This window comes from Pongo pygmaeus, chromosome 19 (assembly GCF_028885625.2).
Source record: "Pongo pygmaeus isolate AG05252 chromosome 19, NHGRI_mPonPyg2-v2.0_pri, whole genome shotgun sequence".
NCBI classification, from domain to species: Eukaryota; Metazoa; Chordata; class Mammalia; order Primates; family Hominidae; genus Pongo; species Pongo pygmaeus.
Genome location: NC_072392.2, coordinates 3,521,522 through 3,546,513, shown reverse-complemented (window position 1 = coordinate 3,546,513; position 24,992 = coordinate 3,521,522). Strand labels below are relative to the sequence as shown.

The following is a 24,992-nucleotide window of genomic DNA, read 5'->3' as shown; positions in this document are numbered from 1 at the left end:
CTCTGGCCAGGCGGGCACTAGACCACCGAACGCCCCCCTTCTCCCAGCCAGGTTAGCCGCGCTGGCCCGGAGACCCGCGGCCACCGTGGCCCAGCCCTGGGTCCCTCCCACTCATCTGGGCCCCATCCCCGTCCCCTTCAGCGGCAGGTGCTGCTCGGCGCCGTCGGGGCCTTTGACTGGTCCGGAGGGGCACTGCTCTACGACACACGCAGCCGCCGGGGCCGCTTCCTGAACCAGACAGCGACGGCGGCGGCGACGGCGGACGCGGAGGCTGCGCAGTACAGCTACCTGGGTGAGGGCGGGGCCTGGGGCGGGGCTACCTGGTGAGGGCGGGGCCTGGAGGCTCCCTGGGCGAGGGCGGGGCCTACTTGGGCGAGGGTGGGGCCTGGGGGCTACCTGAGGAGCGAGGGGCCAGGAGGCTACCTGGGTGAGGGCGGGGCCTGGAGGCTATCTGGGTGGGGGCGGGGCCTGGAGGCTACCTGGGCGAGGGCGGGGCCTGGAGGGGGGGGCTACCTGGGAGAGGGCGGGGCCTGGAGGTTACCTGGGGAGGGCGGGGCCTGGAGACCACCTGGGCGAGGGCGGGGCCGAGATGGGGACACCGAGGCTGCGCATTAGGCTGCACTTGAGGTTTCCGAATGGGGGCGGGACCTGGTCAGTCACATGGGCATGGGCCGAGGGGCGGGGCCTGGTTAGGGACCTTGAGGCTGAGAACTACAGCCTCCTGGATAGGGACAGGGCCTATCAGGTACACCAGGCAGAGCAGCCGCCCACGGGAGGGCGGGGCCTCTCCATTAATAATAGTGGTGCAGTAGCTCACGCCTGTAATCCCAGGAGGCGGAGGCGGGCGGATCATCTGAGGTCTGGAGTTCGAAACCAGCCTGGCTAACATGGCGAAACCCTGTCTCTACTAAAAATACACAAATTAGCTGGGTGTGTTGGCGGATGCCTGTAGTCCCACGTACTCGGAAGGCTGAGGCACAAGAATCGCTTGAACCCGGGAGGGGGAGGTTGCAATGAGCCAAGATTGTGCCACTGCACTCCAGCGTGGGTGATGGACCAAGACTCTGTCTCAAAAATAAATAAATAAAAAATACTAATAGTGGTGGCTGTCCTCTCACCCCTCTTCTCGGTCCTCCTAGGGTGTGTGTGTGTGAGCGTGGGTAGTGAATGTGTGCGAACGAGTATTTTGAGCAAAGCTGCATATGTGACAGACAGCGTGCGCATCACATCTGTGTGATGGAGATGTGTGTGACTGGCAAAGTGAGAGTGCTCACTGATGCCGATTTTTAATATAGTGAGAAAGACAGTCTCCTATTTTGCCCCCCTCGCCAGGCCACTTTGAAGGCCTGACTGGGAAGGTGCCGGGGCCAAGAGAGAGGCCAGGTGGGAGCACACGGTGTGTTCACAGCCACACCACCCTTGCCCCAGGTTATGCTGTGGCCGTGCTGCACAAGACCTGCAGCCTCTCCTATGTCGCGGGGGCTCCACGGTACAAACATCATGGGGCCGTATTTGAGCTCCAGAAGGAGGACAGAGAGGCCAGCTTCCTGCCAGTGCTGGAGGGAGAGCAGGTACCTGCTGGGGAAAGCCTCCACCCCTTATGACCGATGGGGAATCTGGAGGCCCCAAGGGAAAGGGGTGGGTCCCAGGGTGCACAGTGGGCCAGGGCCCAGGCTGGGTAAAACTCAGGCTCCTGAATGGAGCTCGAGGGCTCTGCCTCAGCTCCGCATGTCTGATTGCTAGGCAGTTTCCTCCACTGTGGGGCCTGGGCTGCTCCTCCACTCTTCTGTTACTCTCAGTGAGCAAATTGATATGTAACGACCCAAATTGGGTGATCCAGGAAGCATGTGGGCAGGGGTGTAGCCTTGCTGAGGGGTGGAGGAGTGGAGCTCCTGGTGAGCTGAGTTCCTCCCGGGCTGTAGATGGGGTCCTATTTTGGCTCTGAGCTGTGCCCTGTGGACATTGACATGGATGGAACCACGGACTTCTTGCTGGTGGGTGCTCCATTTTACCACGTTCATGGAGAAGAAGGCAGAGTCTACGTGTACCGTCTCAGCGAGCAGGTGGGAGAGTCTCCATCTTCATGAGCTTGCTGAGGCTGTGGCACTCAGCCTGACACAGAGGTGATGGAGGCTGGCAGTGCCCTGGCCCTGCCTGGCACCAGTGGGCAGTGATGGGGAGGTGCTCAGGCTGGATGGCGGCCGGGTGGGGCAGCGGCATCACTCTCCGCACCCTCTTTCTTACCCAAGGGTGATCATTGATGATAATATCTCTAATATCTCTTTTTTTGTTATTGTTGTTGTTTTTGAGATGGAGTTTTGCTCTTGTTGCCCAGGCTGGAATGCAATGGCATGATCTTGGCTCACCACAACCTCTGCCTCTGGGATTCAAGTGATTCTCCTGCCTCAGCCTCCCGAGTAGCTGGGATTACAGGCGTGGGACACCACACCCAGCTAATTTTGTATTTTTAGTAGAGACAGGGTTTCTCCATGTTGGTCAGGCTGGTCTTGAACTCCCAACCTCAGGTGATCCACCCACCTCGGCCTCCCACAGTGTTGGGATTACAGGTGTGAGCCACCTCGCCCAGCATTTTTTTTTTTTTTTTTCGAGACTGAATCTCACTCTGTTGTCCAGGCTGGAGTGCAATGGTGCAATCTTGGCTTACTGCAACCTCCACCTCCTGGGTTCAAGTGATTCTCCTGCCTCAGCCTCCCAAGTAGCTGGGATTACAGGCATGTGCCACCACACCCGGCTAATTTTTGTATTTTTAGTAGAGATGGGGTTCCGCCATGTTAGCCAGGCTGGTCTTGAACTCCTGACCTCAGGTGATCCACCTACCTTGGCCTCCCAAAGTGATGGGATTATGGGCGTGAGTCACCGCGCCCAGCTGATAACATCTCTTACAGCTGCATGGTTGGCAAAGCCCATTAGTCCAGGATCTCACTTGTTTCTCACAGTAACTATGGGAGGTAGCTGCCACTCTCATCTTACGGGTGAGGAAGCTGGGGCTCAGTGAGCCTCAGTGATGCCGAGACTTGCTCAAGTGTACCTGGCATGTATGTGGCAGAGCCACGAGTGAAACCCAGGCCTCCTATTTGCAGCAATGCACCCCTGCCCATGGAAGTAGAGGGGGGCGGGCTCTGAGTCCTGAACTTCCAGGTAGGAGGACCCCAGCTTTCCCCTCATGCTCACTGTGTGACCTTGGAAGGTCCCTGGCCTTTTCTGGGGCTCAGACTCCCTGCTAGAGAATCAGAATCCACCAGCCCAGTGAGTGTGCATCCTGGGTGGCAATGGAGTGGGCACCTAGCACCCCTTCTTGAGGGCTGAGCTGTTTGTTTGCTTTACAGGATGGTTCCTTCTCCTTGGCACGCATACTGAGTGGGCACCCCGGGTTCACCAATGCCCGCTTTGGCTTTGCCATGGCGGCTATGGGGGATATCAGTCAGGATAAGCTCACAGATGTGGCCATCGGGGCCCCCCTGGAAGGTTTCGGGGCAGATGATGGTGCCAGCTTTGGCAGTGTGTATATCTACAACGGACACTGGGACGGCCTCTCCACCAGCCCCTCGCAGGTGACCCATGGGGCCCTGTCCTTCCTCTCCTCTGGGGTTCGATATGATGATCCAAGCCCCAAGTCAGCTTCAGTCCTAAGTACTGGGCAGGTCTCGGGGGTTGGGAATGCCCAGTGAAAGAAAGAAGTCCCCCAGGCTGGTGGGAGGTTCCAGACCAGGGCCTCACTTCAGCCCCTTCAGGCTGGGGGAGGTTGTGGCGGTACCTGTCTCCTTCCCTGGCCTGTACCCCCTCCTTCCACCCACCTGCCTCGGGTCCCTGCTTCCTCTCTTTCTGTCCTTCGCTCCTGTCTCCCACCCAGCACCTCCGCGCCTTATCTCATTCCCCAGGGCTCCCTTGCCAGCCTCTCACACTGCATGTATTACGGGTACTTGCACCCACCTCCAGCTCCTCCTGAGCACCTCCACCTGGGTGGCCCCCAGGCATCTCACTCCCACACAGCCCATCTGAGAGCACCTGCTTCCCCCAGAACTGATGCTCCTCTGAGATCTCATCCCCCTCCACACCCCACACCAGAAACCTTAGATTGTCCCCAGCACGCTCACACCCTGCACAGCCTGTCAGTCCCCACGTCCTCATGATTCTAGCTGTCTCCCAACTCCAGCCCCTTCTCTCTATCCCCATCCCTGCGGTCCCAGCTCAGGCCTTGCCATCCCACTCCCAGCCCACCCAGCTTCCTCCTCCTCTCCATCTTCCACCCCGTGTCTTCAGTGCCATTTCTAAAGTGTTATCCTGATTATATCACTTCAAAACAACAGAACCTTTGTTGACACCCCCACCCCCAAGCCCCACATCAAGCCTCCTTGTACCCCAATCCCCTGCGGTCCACCCCGTCCCTGGCCCTGGCTGCTTCTCAGAAGGCCCTGCTCTTTCCCCACGCCTCACTCTTTCCCTTACTCTCCCCTGTCAAGTCCCACCTGCCCTTCGAGGCTCCATCCACATGCCTCTTCCTCTGGGAAAGCTTGCCCCCTTTTTCCTGGTTCTAGACTGGGGGCTCCCTGGGGCTGGATGGTGCCTGCAGTGCTGATCGGGATAGAACATGAAAGGACTCCCCGCCCTGTTTCCCTCCCTTCCCTTGCCTCACGCCTTGTGTTTCTGCCTCCACAGCGGATCAGAGCCTCCACGGTGGCCCCAGGACTCCAGTACTTCGGCATGTCCATGGCTGGCGGCTTTGATATCAGTGGCGACGGCCTTGCCGACATCACCGTGGGCACTCTGGGCCGGGCGGTTGTGTTCCGGTGGGGCTCTCCTGCTTTCTGGGGTCCCAGGCCCAGCCTCACCCGTTTGCCCTGCTCTCAATAGCTCCATGCAGACCTTAGGCACCGAGGGAGGGAGCCAGCCCGTGGTTGCAGGCACAGGCTCTGGAGTCTGCCCGTCTGGGTTTGAATCTCAGCTCTCAGCCCTCTCAGTGTGGCTTTGGGCAGGTTATTTAATTCTAAGACTTCACCTAGGAATTATAAGAGCACCTACCTCCCAGAGCTATGACGATCATGCAAGTGAATATATGCAAAGTATTTAGCACAGTGCTCAGCGATAGCTGTGATTATTCAGAATTGCAGAGTTTTTTTGTTTTTTGTTTTGTTTTGTTTTGAGATGGAGTCTTGCTCTTTTGCCCAGGCTGGAGTGCAGTGGTGCAATCTCGGCTCACTGCAACCTCCGCCTCCCGGGTTCAAGCAATTCTCTGCCTCAGCCTCCCGAGGAGCTGGGATTACAGGCATCTGCCACCACGCCTGGCTAATTTTTGTATTTTTAGTAGAGACGGGGTTTCACCATGTTGGCCAGGCTGGTCTTGAACTCCTGACCTTGTGATCCACCCGCCTCGGCTTCCCAAAGTGCTGGATTTACAGGCGTGAGCCACTGCACCTGGCCAAGAATTGCAGAGTTTTTGTGCCCCATCCCTCAGTGAATGATCAAGTCCCGTGGCTGTAAATGAGCTCATGGAGCGCCCGTCTGTCCCGTCCTCTCCACCAAGCTGCAGACTTGCTGTCTACCCACCACCTCTCTGGGCTGCTGCTCACAGTCATCCCGAAGTGAACACGTCTAAAAACAGAGCTCTTATCTCCCCCCACCCTTTGTTCCCCCAAATCTGACCTGCCCTCAGGCTTTCTGTCTCAGCAAATGGCACCATCATCCACACAGCAATTCAGTATGAAAACCTAGGCATCATCCTTGATGCCTCTTTTTCCTTCCTCTCCACCACATCAACAAGTCTTAGTTGGCTCTGCCTCCAGACCGCCTCCCAGCGCAGACACTATCTTCACTCCCTGGACACTGCTGCGGCAGCCTTCCCTGCTTCCAGCCCCTGCGTTCCATTCTCCACATAGCAGCAGCCCGATCCCTTCACTCTGCTGCCTAAAACCCCTCCACGGCTCCTATTTAGAGTAAAATCCCAATTCCTTACCGTGGCTTTACAGGGCTCTTCGTGGCCTGGCCCTCCCCGACCCTCCATTCCCATCTCCTCCTCCCATCCTCTGTCTCACTAATTAGGCTCCAGGTGCGCTGACCTTCGTGCTCCTCAAACAAACCAAAAGTGTTCCTGCCACAGGCCCTTGGCACTGGCTGTGCTTTCTTCCTGGAGTGCTCTTCCCCAGATCCTCACACAGCTGGCTGTTTCTTGTTAACAAATCTCAACCAAAATGCCTCCTCATCCGCCACGCCATCTGTGACCACCCAGTCTCAGTAGCCCTCAGTCTTTATTACAGTATTTTTGTTGTTGTTTTTGAGATGGAGTCTCGCTCTGTCACCCAGGCTGGAGTGCTGTGGCAGGATCTCAGCTCACTGCAACCTTCGCCTCCCAGGTTCAAGCAATTCTTCTGCCTCAGCCTCCCAAGTAGCTGGGATTACAGGCACCTGCCACCATGCCCAGCTAAGTTTTGAATTTTTAGTAGAGATGGGTTTCACCATGTTGGCCAGGCTGGTCTCGAACTCCTGACCTCAGGTGATCCGCCCGCCTCGGCCTCCCAAAGTGCTGGGATTATAGGCGTGAGCCACCACGCTTGGCCAACAGTATTTTAATTTTTCTCATAGCCTTGCCAATACATAGTATTTCCCTGTTTCATTTATTTGCTTGTTGTCTGCTTTCCCACAAAAGCAGGAACTTGTCTCTTTCCCCACTGTACCCTGAGACTCAGGGATCACCCGGATGTGGGCATGTTTGATAGAGACCCATTGAATGCATGAACCAATCAGCCAGGCCCTGACCCAGAAGCCGAGCAGTCACTTCTCCCATCCTCTTTGCTGTCTTGTTTAGCTCCCGGCCTGTGGTTCGCCTGAAGGCCTCCATGGCCTTCAACCCCAGTGCGCTGCCCATCGGCTTCAACGGCGTCGTGAATGTCCGTTTATGTTTTGAAATCAGCTCTGTGACCACAGCCTCTGAGTCAGGTAAAAAGTGGTCCAGCTGACCCCTGCCTGGTGTGATGGTCCTTCCTTTTTGGCTTCTGTAAGGGGCAGGGAAAGAAGACTGGGGTGGGGGGTGGGTGGGTGTTGGTCTGAGGTCCTGGTGCTTGAAATCCCTCAATTAGAGCTTAGCTCCTTTGTCTCCAGGTTTGTTAAATGCAAACTGCCTCAAGAAAAGGTGGTCTGAGGTTATGTCCACACTCGGAAGGGGTTTAGAGCTGACACTGTTGGGAAGAGGGACACTGGGGCCCTTCCTCAGGGTTGAAGGGTTGAGTTTCTGAAAAGAAGACTCAGAAGGCCGGGCGCGGTGGCTCACGCCTGTAATCCCAGCACTTTGGGAGGCTGAGGTGGGCAGATCACGAGGTCAGGAGATCAAGACCATCCTGGCTAACACGGTGAAACCCTGTCTTTACTAAAAATACAAAAAATTAGCTGGGCATGGTGGCGGGCCCCTGCAGTCCCAGCTACTCGGGAGGCTGAGGCAGGAGAATGGCGTGAACCCGGGAGGCGGAGCTTGCAGTGAGCCGAGATGGCGCCACTGAACTCCAGCCTGGGCGACTGAGCGAGGCTCCGTCTCAAAAGAAAAAAAAAAAAGCAAATGACAGACCTGTCCCTTCCAGGACACAGAGCTTGATGGGCTGTGCGATGCTGGGCAAGTGTCTTTCCTTAGCTGAGCTGCTTCTGTACAGTAAGAGAGGCGGCCCCAGAACCTCCATGGTGCTTCCAGCTCTGCCGTCCTGGGGTTTTCCTCCATAGAGTCTCTCTTTCCCTCTCCATTCTCTTTGTTGTCTGTCTTCCTCCTTATTTTCTTCTTCAATCTCGATCCCCTTCCCGAGCCCTCCTTCCCTAAGGAAGGCTGACTCAGTCCTGGGAATGTGTTGTTCCGGGTTTGGAGCTGGAGCACTCAGAGACCCTGGCCAGGTGTCAGCAGACAGTGAGAAAAATATCTTTGAAAAAGCGACGCAGGAGTCCAGCCACAGGGAAGTACCTGCATGGGGACACTGTTCAGGAGGGGCCACAAGGAACCTCAGGCAGGCTGGGGGCCTTCTGTCTGCGGCTGGTTCATCCCCACCTCATCGGGAAGGTCTGGTCTTCTTTCCCAGGCCTCCGCGGGGCATTTCTCAACTTCACGCTGGACGTGGATGTGGGGAAGCAGAGGAGAAGGCTGCAGTGTTCAGACGGGAGAAGCTGTCTGGGCTGCCTGAGGGAGTGGAGCAGCGGATCCCAGCTTTGTGAGGACCTCCTGCTCATGCCCACAGAGGGAGAGGTAAGTGAGGGAGTTTGGGTGGGAGTCCGGAGGGGTCTTTGTCATTGAGAAAAGATTTGATGTGACGCAGTGAAGGGCACATACCCAGACCTACAAATGAGGTGATTAAAGTAATCATAACAGGCCAGGCATGGTGGCTCACACCTTTCATCCCAACACTTTGGGAGGCTGAGGCGGGTGGATCACCTGAGGTCAGGAGTTCGAGACCAGCCTGGCCAACATGGTGAAACCCTGTCTCCACTAAAAACACAAAATTTAGGCGGGCGTGGTGGTGCGTGCCTGTAATCCTAGCTACTCGGGAGGCTGAGGCAGGAGAATCGCTGGAACCCAGGGGATGGAGGTTGCAGTGAGCCAAAATCATGCCACTGTACTCTAGCCTGGCCCACAAGAGCGAGACTCCATCTCAAAATAATAATAATGATGATAATAATAATAATAATAATAAATCAAGAACCACATAATGGCACGGAAGATGGAGATGCTGTCATTGCTGACGTTTTTCTTGGTAATAACTCAGGAATACCAGGTGTTCTTGGCATGCGTTATCCGACCTCACCTGATAATAACTAGGACCGAGGGCCTGAATGTCAATTGGCATCAGAAGAAGTGAACAACTAAAAGGAAGAAATAAAAAGATAGAAATGACCATCTAGAAAGGTTTACTCCTGGCAAAGGTGCCCAGAGACATGGGGGAAAAAAAAGTATGTTGGAACTCAAACCCTGACAGGATCTAGAACTTTGGATCTACATGGATCATTTATTCCAATAAACAAATGCATGAATTCTTCTTCTGAATACACATTTACCCCCAAAGTGATTGTTAATTGGATTAAGAAAGTTTCTAGCAAGTCTACAGCCTTCCTTAAATAAAGGCTTAATCACATTCTCTACCAGAGAATCATGCTCACTTTCTCCCATGGGCTTGAGGCTCTTATGGTGGCAGAAAGGCTCATTTAAACAAAGAGAGTGGCAAATGGTATGCTAAGCAATCTCATTATCTTCTCTCTTACCTCTCTAATATGTCCTCCATGTTGCTTTGAGAAAGATCTTGGTCAGCTGGGCGTGGTGGCTCACGCCTATAATCCCAGCACTTTGGGAGGCTGAGGCGGGCGGATCACTTGAGGTCAGGAGTTCGAGACCAGCCTGACCAACATGGCGAAACCCTGTCTCTACTAAAAATACAAAAATTAGCCAGGCATGGTGGCACACACCTGTCATCCCAGCTACTTGGGTGGCTGAGGCAGGAGAATCGCTTGAACCCGGGAGGCGGAGGTTGCAGTGAGCCAAGATCGCGCCACTGCACTCCAGCCTGGGCAACAGAGCAAGACTCCGTCTCAAAAAAAAGAAAAAAGAAAAAAAAAAAGCATTATTGTTGTCATCTTCTCCCCCACATCCAACTCTAACCCTGCCTTTCGTGGTGGCCCCACAGCTCTGTGAGGAGGACTGCTTCTCCAATGCCAGTGTCAAAGTCAGCTACCAGCTCCAGACGCCTGAGGGACAGACAGACCATCCCCAGCCCATCCTGGACCGCTACACTGAGCCCTTTGCCATCTTCCAGGTAACTCTACCCACAGCCAGTACCCAGCCCTCTTGAGAGCCCATCCCACAGAAACCACCTGCTCCCCTAACTTCCAAGAATGTTGGAGTTGGGAGGGAATGTCTTCAGATGGCATTTGGGCCCCTCACCGTACTCATGGTGAAACTGAGTCCCTGCGATGGTGTTAATGTGTACTCGTGAGTGAGGACTCATGGGTAACGCAGGTCTCCATCTGCCCCTGGGGCTTGTTCCTTTATGTCTTTATGTTCACAAAAGCGCTTGCTACATCTTTCATGAGGCACATGCATACATTGCATCCTGGGGACCTCACTTGGCAAGCGGCTCTGATGACGCCGTGGTGGGGGCTCCTTGTGGGAGCTAGACTGGAGTTGTCATGTCTTGCACTGCAGAGAGGATGCCCTTTGGCGCACCTGCCTCTTCATGCCCTGCCAGGGCCTTCAGGCTGAATGGTCCCACCAAACCTGTATCCTAGCCTCTCCTCCTGGTGCCCATCAGTGCAGCTTAGACAGGCGGGTAGTGTCATAAGAAACTTTTGTCAGCCGGGCGCCCTGGCTGACGCCTGTAATCCCAACACTTTGGGAGGTTGAGGCTGGTGGATCACCTGAGGTCGGGAGTTCGATACCAGCCTGGCCAAGATGGTAAAACCCTGTCTCTACTAAAAATACAAAAATTGGCCGGGTGTGGTGGCATGCGCCTGTAGTCCCAGCTACTAGGGAGGCTGAGGCAGGAGAATCATTTGAACCCAGGAGGCAGAGGTTGCAATGAGCCAAGACTGTGCCATTGCACTCCAGCCTAGGCAACAGAGTGAGACTCCATCTCAAAAAAATAAAACATAAAAAAAAATTTAAAAAATACAAAGATTAGCCCAGTGTGGTGGTGCATGCCTGTAGTCCCAGCTACTCAGGAGGCTGAGGCAGGAGAATTGCTTGAACCCGGGAGGTGGTGTTTGCAGTGAGCCAAGATCATGCCACTGCACTCCAGCCTGGGTGACAGAGAAAGACTCCGTCTCAAAAAAAAAAAAAAAAAGCCACAAACCTTCAATATATATTTCCTAAAAACAAAGGCATTGTCTTAACATAGTACAATGATCAAAATCAGGAAATTCACACTGATAAAATACTATTATCTAATCTATAAACTTTATTCAAATTTTGCCAGTTGTCCTATTAATGTCCTTTATAGCAAAAGAAAAAAAGGTTCTGGTCCAGGATCATTCATAGCGTTCTACAGTTATTTATCTTTCGTCTCCTTTAATCTGGAAGAGTTTCTCAGTCTTTCCTTGTCTTTTAATGACATTAACATTTTTGAAGGGTACAGGACAGTCCTTTTGTAGAATGTTCCTCAATTTTTCTGATGTTTCTTCATAATTAGATTCAGGTTATGCATTTTTGTTTTGTTTTGTTTTGTTTTTGAGACAGAGTTTCGCCCTTGTTGCCCAGGCTGGAGTACAATGGCGTGATCTCGGCTCACTGCAACCTCTGCCTCCCGAGTTCAAGCGATTCTCCTGCCTCAGCCTCCTGAGTAGCTGGGATTACAGGCATGTATCACCATGCTCGGCTAATTTTTGTACTTTTGGTAGAGACGGGGTTTCACTATGTTAGCCAGACTGGTCTCGAACTCCTGACCTCAGGTGATCCACCCGCCTCGGCCTCCCAAAGTGCTGGGATTACAGATGTGAGCCACCGCGCCCGGGCAGGTTATACATTTTTGGTAGGAATATCACAGAAGTAAAGTTGTATCCTTCTCATTACACCATCTCAGGAGGCACCTAATGTGGATTCGTTCATTCCTAGTGCTGTTTGCCTGTGTCATTAATAAGCACATCTCATTTTATGGTGAGATGCCTTGCGATTGTATCCTGCTTCACATCTCTTTATGTGTCTTTCCTTAACCAGTGATGACTATTATGCTATGGCAAAGAGATTTTTAAAAAGTTATTCCCTGTATAAAATGGGTGAGGAAAAATCATGTGGTGTTAGGCACATCGGTGTTACCAGAGAGTGCGTTCTAGCTGGGAGTTTAGCTGACTTAACCCCATTCTCTTTCACCGGGGCTGGGTGGAAGAGATCAGGCTACGTGGCTATATTAAAAATACAACAAAAAACCCTGCATGAAACTGTTGACCCACTTAGAGAGAGCGCCACGCTTTGACTTCTGCAAATGGCATCCCCCTTCCGCAGGAAGTAGAAAGTTTCCTTTCAAGCCCTGGGCTCTCATTCCCACCCTAGACCATGGGAACAGACCTGCAGACAGCTGCCGAGGTGGCCGCTGGGAGAGAAGTGCAAAGTGCAGAGGCTCTCCAGCCGAGGAACTGGCTGCCTTCCTTCATAATACAAAAACAGACCCAGCTACTTTAGAACACTGGAATTTTTAAAAACATGAACTGGAGCTTTTCAACCTCCATGAGGCCTTTTGAAATGTGGCTTTCAGAATTAGTCGGTTATGTGTAGGCAAGGGAAATAGTTAGCTTACAGAGACAACTAGCTAGGCCGGGCATGGTGGCTCACACCTGTAATCCCAAAACTTTGGAAGGCCAAGGCGGGTGGATGACCTGAGGTCAAGAGTTTGAGACCAACCAGGTCAACATGGTGAAACCCTTTCTCTAATAAAAATGCAAAATTAGCTGGGTGTGGTGGCACATGCCTGTAATCCCAGCCACTTGGGAGGCTGAGGCAGGAGAATCGCTTGAACCCGGGAGGCGGAGGTTGCAGTGAGCCGAGATCGCGCCATTGCATTCCAGCCCGGACAACAGAGTGAGACGCCATCTGAAAACAAACAAACAAACAAACAAACAGATGACTAGCCATGAGGAAGAGAACCTCCAAGGCCTGGACCTTGACAATATTTGGCTAGGTATCTCCAATTCCTGCCCGGGCTGTTCTGCCTACATCAGAAAAGACTAAGGAGGCTTCTTTTCGCATAGGTGTCTGCTCCCTAAATGCGCAAAGTTGTGTGTTGCTGCTTAATTCGCATGATGTAAATGTCATGGGCACCCCTAACATTCCATGAAGGTCACCCCACTTTTTACCTTGGCCAGAGGACTGGGTCACAGTGTGCCCATGTTATAGGACAGATCCAGGAATGTCACCCAGGAATGTCACAGTCCCTGCTCTTCAGGGATAATCCCAGCCTGCACCCCTCACCTCCCTGTAACTGCACTTCTCAGGGTGAGCAGGAGGCACAGCCCTAAACGTCCTATAAGGAGAAGAGCCGGAGGCAGGCAGGGCTGCTGGGGAAGGCGGGGCCTGGGCTGATCGGGACTCTCTGTCTGGTTACAGCTGCCCTATGAGAAGGCCTGCAAGGATAAGCTGTTTTGTGTTGCAGAATTACAGCTGGCCACCGCCGTCTCTCAGTGAGTTGGACGCAGCCGTCAGTTTCCTCGATTAACCTTCTCCCGAACGCTTGCCCGGGCAATTCCTTCATTAGGACGCCCTGCACACCCCCTTCCGCTCTCCCCGTGGCCCACAAATGGCTTCTGCACTTATTATCTCAATATGTCCTCAGCTACCCCAGGAGGGAGGCAAGACAGAGATCTGTCTTCCCACTTTCTAGATTAGGAAGCAGACTCAGTCCCCGAGGGCCCTGCATAGGACATTTGGTGGACTGGAACCTGGGTCTCTTGACATCCCGGACAATGCTATATTCAGAACCCAGCGTTCTTCGCAGCCAGGCTGACCTCTACCTCAGTTAGAGGTAACCTCTTTCCTGGCCCACCTCTTGGCCAAATTGACTAATCAATCAAATATTTCTGGACCATCTACTTTGTGCCAAGCACTCTAGGTGCTGGGGATACCTCTGTGAACAACACAGACAAAAATCCCTGCCCTCCTGGTGCTCTTAGCGGGAGAAGATGGTAAGTAGGTAAATTCTATGTTGATGAGATGAACGTTGAAGACACAGGGAAGGTAGGAGGGAGTGCTGGGTGGCGGCTGATGCTGAAGTTTTCAATGGGGTGGTCAGAGAGGATGACACTTTGGCACACGCTGGAGGAGGTAGAGGAACGAGCTATGTGGATGGGTGTCTACGGGAAGAGCAGCTGCAGGTACCCTGGGTTGGGAGCCTGCCTGGCGGGTGGGGGGCAGGCTGAGGACCTAGTGGCTGCAGTGGAGTGGGGTGGGCAGTAATGAGGGAAGGGAAGGGAGGGGGAGGAGGCCATGGGGCTTCTTAAACCCTCAGAAGGGCTTTTGCTGTGAGCTGGGAAGTCAGAGGAGTGACACGCTCATGCAGCTTAGCAGGATCCTTCTTGCTGCTGAGCTGAGAAGAGAGTGTAGGAACAAAGGTGGACGCAGGGGCGGCACTTGCTCCCTTGGTAACCACTCAGGTGAGAGGCAATGGGGGCTGGGCCATGACGGGGTAACGGTTTAAAGTGACAGCCCATAGCACGCGCTGACAGAGTGGAGGCGGAGGGAGGAAAGAGGCCCACAGCCCCAGCATGCGACACTGCACTGTCCAACACACCAGCCACACTTAGCTGTTTACATGTACATGAGTTAAAATTAAACACAATGAAACATTTGTTTCATCCTCAGTCACATTAGCCACACTTCAAAGACGCAGTGGCCGCCTGTGGCTGGTGGTGTTGGGCAGCACAGATACCGCCTGTCTCCATCACTGCAGACGTTCTATTGGACCACACTGAATTCCAGAATGACGGTGTTGCCAAGCACATGAGTTTGGGTTTAGACATGTAGTGCTCTTAGAATGCCCTCCCAGGCCGGGCGCGGTGGCTCATGCCTGTAATCCCAGCACTTTGGGAGGCAGAGGTAGGCGGATCACGAGGTCAGGTGTTTGAGACAAGCCTGGTCAACATGGTGAAACCCCATCTCTACTAAAAATACAAAAATTAGCTGGGCGTGCTGGTGGGCGCCTGTAATCCCAGCTACTGGGGAGGCTGAGGCAGGAGAATCGCTCAAACTCGGGAGGCAGAGGGTGCAGAGAGCCGAGATTGCACCACTGCACTCCAGCAAGACTCCATATGGGCTGGGGAGGGGAGCGGGGGAGAACAAAACAAAACAAAACAAACAAGCCGTCCCTGGCGACTGGTGCTGTGTATGTATTGTGATTCTGATGGCCAGCTGGCCGGAGTTGCCGTATATGGGGAAGAACGCAGTTCCCCAAGTCCTGGTCAGCCCTTTCATAGACATTTGCAGGACCAGTTGAAGACTTTCAAATGCTCTGGAATCCAGCCTAACAAGCAGGCACAGCTGTTTCCAGCAGGGAATTAATTACAGCCAAGAACCAACCTCCCAGCCAGCTACTGGGGTAGCAGAGATACAGCACGCGCGGCTTGCCCTACATCGCCCCCTAGTGTACATAGCAAGCAAACGCTTCTCTTTCAAAAACGCTAGTGAGCCTGGTCGTCGGTGTCCAGCTGTCTCAGTGGTTTTTGACGTTTCTGAGGACATAGATCCCCAAAAGAATCTAATGAAGACTACAGACCCCTCTCCTTAGAAGATCACATGTGCATACATGAATGTTGGCATTCCGGGCCCTCTGAGACGGTCCCTAGGCCTCAGATTAGGCAACGCTGTTAAATATTCTGATGACACTGAGCTCTCACGCCTGAGCTCTAGGATGGTGTGTCCAGCTGACATGTCAGCATCTCTGCTTTGTTATCCTATATGCACCTCTTGTCATGTCCCCGACTGAACGCATCTTCTTTCACCCTTGGGTCTTCCTCCCGTGTTACCTCCCTCAGTCAATGGCACCACTCAGCCACCTGAGCTAGAAACTCAGAACTTGCCCATGACTCCTCTGTGCCCCCTCCTCTGCCTCTTTTTCATTTCATTTGCTTTACTGTCTCTGACTTCTTTCCTTCTCCACTACTGTTGTCTTTTTTTTTTTTTTTTTTTTTTTGAGACAGGGTCTCACTCTGTCACCCAGGCAGGAGTGCAGTGGCGTGATCTCGGTTCACTGCAACCTCCGCCTCCTGGCTTCAAGTGCTTCTCCTGCCTCAGCCTCCTGTGTAGCTGGGATCACAGGCGCACACAACCACACTCAGCTAATTTTTGTATTTTTAGTAGAGACACGGTTTTACCATGTTGGCCAGGCTGGTCTTGAACTCTTGGCCTCAAGTGATCCACCTGCCTCACCTCCCAAAGTGCTGGGATTACAGGCGTGAACCACCGTGTCCAGCCGTCCACTACTGTTTCCTTATTTCAGGCATGTATCATCTCTCGGGTGGAGACAGCAGGTTCTGTCTCTGCTTCCTGTTTCTCCCTCCAGTCAATCCATCCTCTTCTCAGCTGGGATAAAAACCAAACCAAAACCAAACAATGGGAACAAAACACACGTCACATTACTTCCTAGATCTGCACATCTCATCTTTGGCCATTTCAGATGGAAAACAGTTTTCTTGGTATTGCTAATATGTTTTTCTGTCGATCTCAGCTACTGAGAGTGGTTCTGCACTCTGGGTCCCCGTGATACCTCAGCGTTCTGGAGGAGCCTTTCACACATCCCCAGGACCCTCTTTTCCAGGCCACATGGACTCCTGTCTTAAACCACAGCCTTTTAATGGGAAGGGTCTGAATGATTTTGTGGGTAGGAAGCTGAGGCCAAGAAAAGGGGTGGGACAGTATGTCTTATGTACACTGTTCTCCAGTGCACAGCAGTGCCCCATATATATTGTGGCATGGATGAATTTGTGTCATAGAGTACCTCACCTAGGGTCACAGTGGATTGCTGGTAGAAAGAGGATTTGGGTACAATTCTCTCAACTCTTTGGAGGCTGCTAGACTCCAGGCATTTAATTAGCCTTTTGTTTTTTTTTTTGAGACAGAGTTTCACTCTTGTTGCCCAGGCTGGAGTGCAATGGTGCGATCTCAGCTCACCGCAACCTCTGCCTCCCGGGTTCAAGCAAGTCTCCTGCGTCAGCCTCCTGAATAGCTGGGATTACAAGTGCCCGCACCACGCCTGGCTAATTTTTTTTTTTTTTTTTTTTTTAAGATGGAGTCTCATCCTGTCACCCAGGCTGGAGTATAGTGGTGCGATCTTGGCCCTCTGCAACCTCCCCCTCCCGGGTTCAAGCAATTCTCTGCCTCAGCCTCCTGAGTAGCTGGGATTACAGGCACCTGCCACCATACCTGGCTAATTTTTGTATTTTTAGTAGAGATGGGGTTTCACCATGTTGGCCAGGCTGGTCTTGAACTCCTGACCTTATGATCCACCCGCCTCAGCCTCCCAAAGTGCTGGGATTACAGGCGTGAGCCACCGCGCCCAGCCAGTTTTTGTATTTTTAGTAGAGACGGGTTTTCGCCATGTTGGCCAGGCTGGTCTCAAACTCCTGACCTCAGGTGATCTACCTGCCTCGGCCTCCCAAAGTGCTGGGATGACAGGTAATTAGCCTGTCTTGGCTTCTGTTTCCTCTTCTATAAAATGGAGAGTAGCTGTACTATTTCACAGGGTTACTATGAGGGTTGAGCGTGTGAGACACAGTCCTTGGTACATGGTAAGAGCTAAATAGACGGCAGCTATTATCGTCATCTCATGCAACAACTGAGATGGGTGTGGCAGTCCAGCTGTTTGCTTATGTTGAGAGGAAAAATGTCTAAGCTAAATGTATTCCCTAGGCAACTCATCTAAGAAGTTACTTAAGAAGGTGCTATTCTGGGCTGTGTGCGGTGGCTTACACCTGTAATCCTAGCACTGTGGGAGGCCAAGGCAGGTGGATCACTTGAGCCCAGGAGTTCAAGACCCGCCTCCACATGGCGAGACCCTGTCTCTACAAAAAATACAAAAATTAGCCGCACATCGGCCAGGCTGGGTGGCTCACGCCTGTAATCCCAGCACTTTGGGAGGCCGAGGCAGGCGGATCACCTGAGGTCAGGAGTTCGAGACCAGCCTGACCAACGTGGAGAAACCCCGTCCCTAATAAAAATACAAAATTAGCCAGGCATAGTGGCGCATGCCTGTAATCCCAGCTACTCGGGAGGCTGAGACAGGAGAATTGCTTGAACCTGGGAGGTGGAGGTTGCAGTGAGCTGAGATCATGCCATTGCACTCCAGCCTGGGCAACAAGAGTGAAACTCCAGCTCAAAAAAATAAAAATGAAAAAAATATTAGCTGGGCATGGTGGTAAACACCTGTAGTCCCAGCTACTTGGGAGGCTGAGGTGGGAGGATCACTTGAGCCCAGGAAGTGGAGGCTGCAGTGAGCTGTGATCATTGCGCCACAGCACCCACGCTCTAGCCTCGGTGAATGTGCTATTTTATTGCATTGAAGTTTTTACAGATGAAATAAACTGTAACATTTTTATCTGTACCCTGTGCAGGCAGGAATTGGTGGTGGGTCTCACAAAGGAGCTGACCCTGAACATTAACCTAACTAACTCCGGGGAAGATTCCTACCTGACAAGCATGGCCTTGAATTACCCCAGAAACCTGCAGTTTAAGAGGATGCAAAAGGTAACTGTGACGGTGACCGTGGAAACAGGTCCCTCACGCCCCTCCCTCGTTGCATGCCTGCTTTTCCGTGGCGACCCCCCCACTGGCACCCCTGCCTCCAGCCTCCTCCTGGTCCAACCAATAGATGGTTAATAACTAGATAAATCCCCGCCAGTCTGGCTCCATGCCTCCCAAGGCACCATATTCTGCTGCACTATCACCCTCCCTGTGTGCAGCCTCTCTTCACCAGGGTTCTGAGAGAGAAGCGAGCTCTAATGCCCTAAGACACTGAGAAAGTAAAAATTAGCTTAGACTGGGGAAAGTGAAAATCTGCCCTGCCATTCCCCAGGCTGGATACAGACACAGATACTAGGAAACAGTCTGTTTCCCGAGGACACCCTGTGGCTGACAAGTATCACCACACTGAGAAATTTTGTTCTCTAAAATCACAGATGAGAAAACTTTGGGCCGGGCACAGTGGCTCACGCCTGTAATCCCAGCACTTTGGGAGGCCGAGGTGGGCGGATCACGAGGTCAGGAGATGGAGACCATCCTGGCTAATACAGTGAAACCCTGTCTCTACTAAAAACACAAAAAAATTAGCCGGGCACGGTGGCGGGTGCCTGTAGTCCCAGCTACTGGGGAGGCTGAGGCAGGAGAATGGCGTGAACCTGGGAGGTGGAGCTTGCAGTGAGCTGAGATTGCACCACTGCACTCCAGCCTGGGCGACAGGGCAAGACTCTGTCTCAAAAAAAAAAAAAAAAAAAAAGAAAACTTTGCTGTTTAAAGTAGTTACGTCAGTAATTATGAACCCCTATCACTCTTGCCTGGAGAGTGTAAGTCATTTTGACCAAGAGAAGAGTCTGTTTCCACCTGAGGTAGAGAGCTTCAGATACAGTGTCTGTCAACTTTCTCTCTATTAATGGTTTCCAAAGAAGAGGGCTCTGGGTCTACTTCAAACTTTCTACTCTCTAGTAATGGTTTCCAAGGAAGTGGGCCCTGGGTCTGATTCACAGGCTGGCCTGATGTTGACTGACTCCTTGACACACAGCCCTGCTTTAGCATCAAAACATGACTTTATTTACATTTCATCTGAACTCCACCCTTCCCTGGAGTCCTTTAATAACCACCTTTTCCATTGTTCAGTGATACACACAACAGTGTAGTTTTTGGCCGGGCACAGTGGCTCACGCCTGTAATCCCAGCACTTTGAGAGGCTGAGATGGGTGGATCACCTGAGGTCAGGAGTTCGAGACTAGCCTGGCCAACATGGCAAAACCCTGTCTCTACTAAAAATACAAAAATTAGCCAGGTGTGGTGGCAGGCGTCTGTAATCCCAGCTACTCGGGAGGCTGAGGCATGAGAATCACTTGAACCCGGAGGTAGAGATTGGAGTGAACCGAGATTGCGCCACTGCACTCCAGCCTGGGCGACAGAGCAGGACTCTGTCTCAAAAACCAACAAACAAAATCAAAGTGTAGTTTTCCTCATTGCAGTGAGTTAATAAACTTGAATTTGTTGGACTGTAGATTTGTCCCCGGTCATCTTAGGCTATTTGGGCTAGGACAGTATCCATTATATGAATGAAGCAATCTCCTAGGCTGGGCATGGTGGCTCACGCCTGTAATCCCATCACTTTGGGAGGCTGAAGTGGGTGGATCACTTGAGGTCAGGAGTTCGAGACCAGCCTGGCTAACATGGTAAAACCCTGTTTCTATTAAAAATACAAAAAATTAGCCGGGCGTGGTGGCAGGCACCTATAATCCTAGCTACTCGAGAGACTGAGGCAGGAGAATTGCTTGAACCCTGGAGGTGGAGGTTGCAGTGAGCTGAGATTGTGCCACTTCACTCCAGCCTGGGCGAAAGAGCAAAACTCCATCTCAAAAAACAAAAACAAAAACAAAAAACAATCTCCTAGGCATCTAGAGGGGAACTAGGGATGGACCGTCCCTGGGAGAATTAAGAAAACTCACTGCAGTCATCACCTGCCCCTCGGGGGTCTGAGTGGGGAGCCCTGGTGGCTATGTGGCATTGCTGGTGTGTGCCGGCCTTCCAGCCAGGCTGTGGGTTATGTTTGCATCAGTGCAAGGCCCAGCTCAAATGCCTCCTTCCCCAGGAAGACCTTACGAATTCCTCCGAGTTGGAATTCATATTTCTCCACTGCTGTTCTCTGCAGCTCCCTCACGGAAGCACCCCTTAGACCTTGTATTGAAATTCCTCAGGGATCTACTGCTGACTCCGCCTGTCCGGCTTGTAAGGAAGACAGAGACGAAGCGGACTTTATTTCTTTAGCTCCCGGCAGGGTGTCTGACAGGCAGAAAAATTAGTGAATGTTTGCTGAATTGCTGTGAGGAAACCACGTTTTTGTTTTGTTTTGTTTGGCTCTTTAAGAGAATGTCATCTGCTCTGTTAACAGCCTCCCTCTCCAAACATTCAGTGTGATGACCCTCAGCCGGTTGCTTCTGTCCTGATCATAAACTGCAGGATTGGTCACCCCGTCCTCAAGAGGTCATCTGTGAGTTGGTTTGGACTGATTTGCTCTTCTCACCACCCTGCGGTTGGCGTCTTCTGCATCTTAGTCTCATTTGAATCTCTCGGTTCCAGCTTTGCACTTTGCTTGACTACAGTCAGTCCTCAGCAGTGCTTAACAGTGGCTAAGTTGGCTCTGAAAGTAGGGGGTGATGGGGACGAGAGCTTTCCAGTACACAGCCCTAGATGAACTGCCTGCTCACCTCGGTGAAGCAGAGGAGTTGTGGGTAGTATGGAGGGCGTGTCAGACAAGTTTTGTTTGTTTGTTTGTTTGTTTGTTTTTGAGATGGAGTTTCATTCTGTCACCCAGGCTGGAGTGCAGGGGCATGGTCTCAGCTCACTGCAACCTCCGCCTCCCGGGTTCAAGTGATTCTCCTTCCTCAGCCTCCTGAGTAGCTGGGATTACAGGCGTGCAGCACTACACCTGGCTAATTTTTTAAATATTTTTGGTAGAGATGGGGTTTCACCATGTTGGCCAGGCTGGTCTCAAACTCCTGTCCTCAAGTGATCTGCCTGCCTCGACCTCCCAAAGTGCTGGGATGACAGGCATGAGCCACCATGCCCGGCCAAGACCAAAAGTTATTAACCCTGAGCTGTCACTCATCATCTCTATGCTGTGGGAAATCTCTGAAGTGGCTTCTTCAACTGTAGAAGGGTAATGAGGCCGCCTGCCCTGCTTACTCCATATTTGTATTTGAGGCTTAAATGAAATAACGGGGCCGGGTGCAGTGGCTCACGCCTCTAATCCCAGCACTTTGGGAGGCCGAGGTGGGTGGATCATTTGAGGTCAGGAGTTGGAGACCAGCCTGGCCAACATGGTGAAACCCCATCTCTACTAAGAATACAAAAATTAGCCGGGCGTGGTGGCATGTGGCTGTAATCCCAGCTACTTGGGAGGCTGAGGCAGGAGAATGGCGTGGACACGGGAGGTGGAGGTTGCAGTGAGCCGAGATCATGCCACTGCACTCCATCCTGAGTGACGGAACGAGACTCTGTCTCAAAAAAAAAAAAAAAGAAAGAAAAGGAAAGGAAACATGCTGTGTTACAAAAATGTGAGGAATGTGAAAATCTGAGGAATCGTCTCCTTGGTCTGTTCCACAAGTAGCTAGCAGTCTGAACTGTGAGTGGCATAGAGAGAATCAACTGACCATTTTTTCCCCCTTTAAAATAGGCTCATGTTTCAGTCGTTTGGCAGCTAGAGGAGAATGCCTTTCCAAACAGGACAGCGGACATCACTGTGACCGTCACCAAGTAAGTACTGCCTGGGTCACAGCAGAGTCAGGCTATGACCCTGGAAGACATCTCCCTGCCACGTGCACGCTGTGAGAGGAACGGCCCCCTTACTGCCCAGGGAGAAAGGAAACCCCAGTGAGCCCACAGAAGGCATCTGTTTCCCTGCAGGGACTCGACTTTCTCTTCTTGTTACCAGAGATAATGAAAATGTTCTTTTGTTCACACACAAAGTAAAACTGTGGTACAGTCTGGTGGAATGAGCCTTGGAGTTCTGGTTCTGGTTCACTCAGCTTTGGAATAGCTTGGGATAGCTCTGTTATCTGCAAGACCTCTATGGTTGGGGGTAAGGTGGGGACTGCTGCTGGGAAGAGTTCTGAAAGGGAGGTGATTCTGCCCACCAGAGGCCGTGCCTGTTCTGATTGCCATGACTTGGGGAGGGGGTGTTCAGTAGCATATCTGGTGGGTAGAGGGCAGGAATACTGCCAAACATCACGCAGAGCAGCCCCCACAACAGGACAGCCCCCACAACCAAGAACTAACTGGCCCAAAATGTCAATAGTGTGGAGGCTGAGAAGCCCTTTTAAAACCAGTATTCTTCTAAGTGTGGTCTTCTAGAGACAATTCTGAACTCCAGTTGCTTATCTCTGAAAGCCTTTTATTTATTTATTTATTATTATTTTTTTTTGAGATAAGAGTCTCGCTCTGTCTCCCAGGCTGTAGTGCAGTGGCATGATCTCGGCTTACTGCAACCTCTGTCTCCCGGGTTCAAGCAATTCTCTGCCTCAGCCTCCCGAGTAGCTGGGATTACAGGCGCCCACCACCACGCCCAGCTAATTTTTGTAGTTTTAGTAGAGACTGGGTTTCACCATCTTGGCCAAGCTGGTTTTGAACTCCTGACCTCATGATCCACCAGCCTTGGCCTCCCAAAGTACTGGGATTACAGGCGTGAGCCACCGTGCCCGGCCTCTGAGAGCCTTTTCTTATCTGACTCCCAGTGACCCTGGGGAGCCAGGTGCAGAAGCACCTGTTATGCAGTGAGAACACATGGACACAGGGAGGGGAACAGCACACACTGGGGACTATGGGAGGGGCAGGGGGAGGGAGAGCTTCAGGAAGAATAGCTAATGCGTGCTGGGCTTAGTAACTATGTGCTGGGTTGACAGGTGCAGCAAAGCACCATGGCACACATTCACCTATGTAACAAACCTGCACATCCTGCATATGTACCCTGGAACTTAAAAAAAAAAAAAAAAAATAGGCCGGGTGCAGTGGCTCACGCCTGTAATCCCAGCACTTTGGGAGGCCAAGGCAGGCAGATCACTTGAGGTCAGGAGTTTGAGACCAGCCTGGCCAACATGGTGAAACCCTGTCTCTACTAAAAATACAAAAATTAACCGGGCATGGTGGCACACGCCTGTAATTCCAGGTACTCAAGAGGCTGAGGCATGAGAATTGCTTGAACCCGGGGGGCGGAGGTTGCAGTGAGCTGAGATGGCACCACTGCACTCCAGCCTGGGCAACAGAGCGAGGCACTTTTTAAGAAGCACTTGCTATGTACAAAGCAGGTGTGCTGTGAACTAACACTCTTATTCCTAGTTCCAATGAAAGACGGTCTTTGGCCAACGAGACCCACACCCTTCAATTCAGGCATGCCTTCGTTGCAGTTCTCTCCAAGTAAGTACTCCCAAGGGGCCAGCAGCAGTGTGACTCCATCGCCCAGGGGACAGCTTTGGGCTTTCTCTTTTGTAGATGGAGCTGGTGGTCAGGATGAATGTGGACACTGTCCTTCTGAGAGGAGCCTGCTTAGAACCCAGACTCTGATATTGATCTCTAGGGTACTAACATTTGGGTCACAGAAACCCCACTGTGGTCATCAAAGGAGGTGTGTTGCCAATTAGTTTTGCTACAAAAGGGAATTAATATGACGCTGTGGAGGGAAGAAGGCAGCTGTGGAACTGGAAAGTAAGGAGGGGATGAGTAAGGCCAATTGAGGGATAATTAGAAAATGAACTAGCCCAACGGTACAGAATTCAAATATTCCACCTCACCCCAACTGCACTACGACCACTTTACATTTTGACATTCAGCTTTTATTCCCTTTTTTTTTTTTAATTGAGACAAAGTCTCACTCTGTTGCCCAGGCTGGAGTGCAGTGGTGCGATCTTGGCTCACTGCAACCTCTGCCGCCCAGGTTCAAGCGATTCTCCTGCCTCAGCCTCCCGAGTAGTTGAGACTACAGGTGGACACCACCAGGCCCAGCTAATTTTTAAAAAATTTTTAGTAGAGACAGGGATTTCACCATGTTGGCCAGGCTGGTCTTGAACTCCTGGCCTCAGGTGATCCGCCCGCCTCGGCCTCCCAAAGTGCTGGGATGACAGGCGTGAACCACCGTACCCGGCCTCATTCCTGGTAAAGGTCTGGTGCCCTCTGTCCTAATATATTCAGTTGGAAGCAGTCAAGTTCATTCAAAAAGAGAAGGCTGGGCGCGGTGGCTCACGCCTGTCATCCCAGCACTTTGGGAGGCCGAGGTGGGTGGATCACCTGAGGTCAGGAGTTCAAGACCAGCCTGGCTAACATGGCAAAACCCCGTCTCTACTAAAAATATGAAAATTAGCCAGGTGTGGTGGCAGGCGTCTGTAATCTCAGCTACTCGGGGGGCTGAGGCAGGAGAATCACTTGAACCCAGGAGGCGGAGGTTGCAGTGAGCTGAGATCGCACCACTGCACTCCAGCCTGGGCGACAGAGAAAGACTCCATCTCAAAAAAAAAAAAAGCAGGGGATGGGTGTAGTGGCTCATGCCTGTCATCCCAACACTTTGGCAGGCTGAGGTGCAGGATCACTTGAGCCTGGGAGGTTGAGGCTACACTGAGCCACGATTGTTCCACTGCACTCTAGTCTGGGCAACAGAGTGAGACCCTGTCTCCAAAAAAGGGAGAAAGCGTCCTCAGTGGCTGACGCGTGTCCTCTCAATTGCAGACCATCCATAACATACGTGAACACGGGCCAGGGGCTTTCTCACCACAAAGAATTCCTCTTCCATGTAAGTACTTATCAT

At 52.1% G+C, this 24,992-nt stretch overlaps 1 protein-coding gene across 3 annotated transcripts in view; it reads left to right on the top strand.

The window, feature by feature from the left end:
• ITGAE (integrin subunit alpha E) overlaps window positions 1-24,992 on the top strand; it is an 83,506-nt gene that overhangs the window by 45,368 nt on the left and 13,146 nt on the right. For 2 of the 3 annotated variants that reach the window (XM_063655744.1, XM_054459282.2), the window contains exons 12-25: window positions 142-292; window positions 1,429-1,571; window positions 1,923-2,063; window positions 3,348-3,572; window positions 4,678-4,808; window positions 6,821-6,951; window positions 8,070-8,233; window positions 9,663-9,791; window positions 13,070-13,143; window positions 18,064-18,196; window positions 20,592-20,690; window positions 21,876-21,955; window positions 23,534-23,611; window positions 24,914-24,977. In XM_063655744.1, coding sequence (XP_063511814.1) covers window positions 142-292; window positions 1,429-1,571; window positions 1,923-2,063; window positions 3,348-3,572; window positions 4,678-4,808; window positions 6,821-6,951; window positions 8,070-8,233; window positions 9,663-9,791; window positions 13,070-13,143; window positions 18,064-18,196; window positions 20,592-20,690; window positions 21,876-21,955; window positions 23,534-23,611; window positions 24,914-24,977 — 1,743 coding nt within the window. The remainder of the gene's footprint in view (window positions 1-141; window positions 293-1,428; window positions 1,572-1,922; window positions 2,064-3,347; window positions 3,573-4,677; window positions 4,809-6,820; window positions 6,952-8,069; window positions 8,234-9,662; window positions 9,792-13,069; window positions 13,144-18,063; window positions 18,197-20,591; window positions 20,691-21,875; window positions 21,956-23,533; window positions 23,612-24,913; window positions 24,978-24,992) is intronic. The other variant, XM_063655743.1, reaches the window with a different exon arrangement.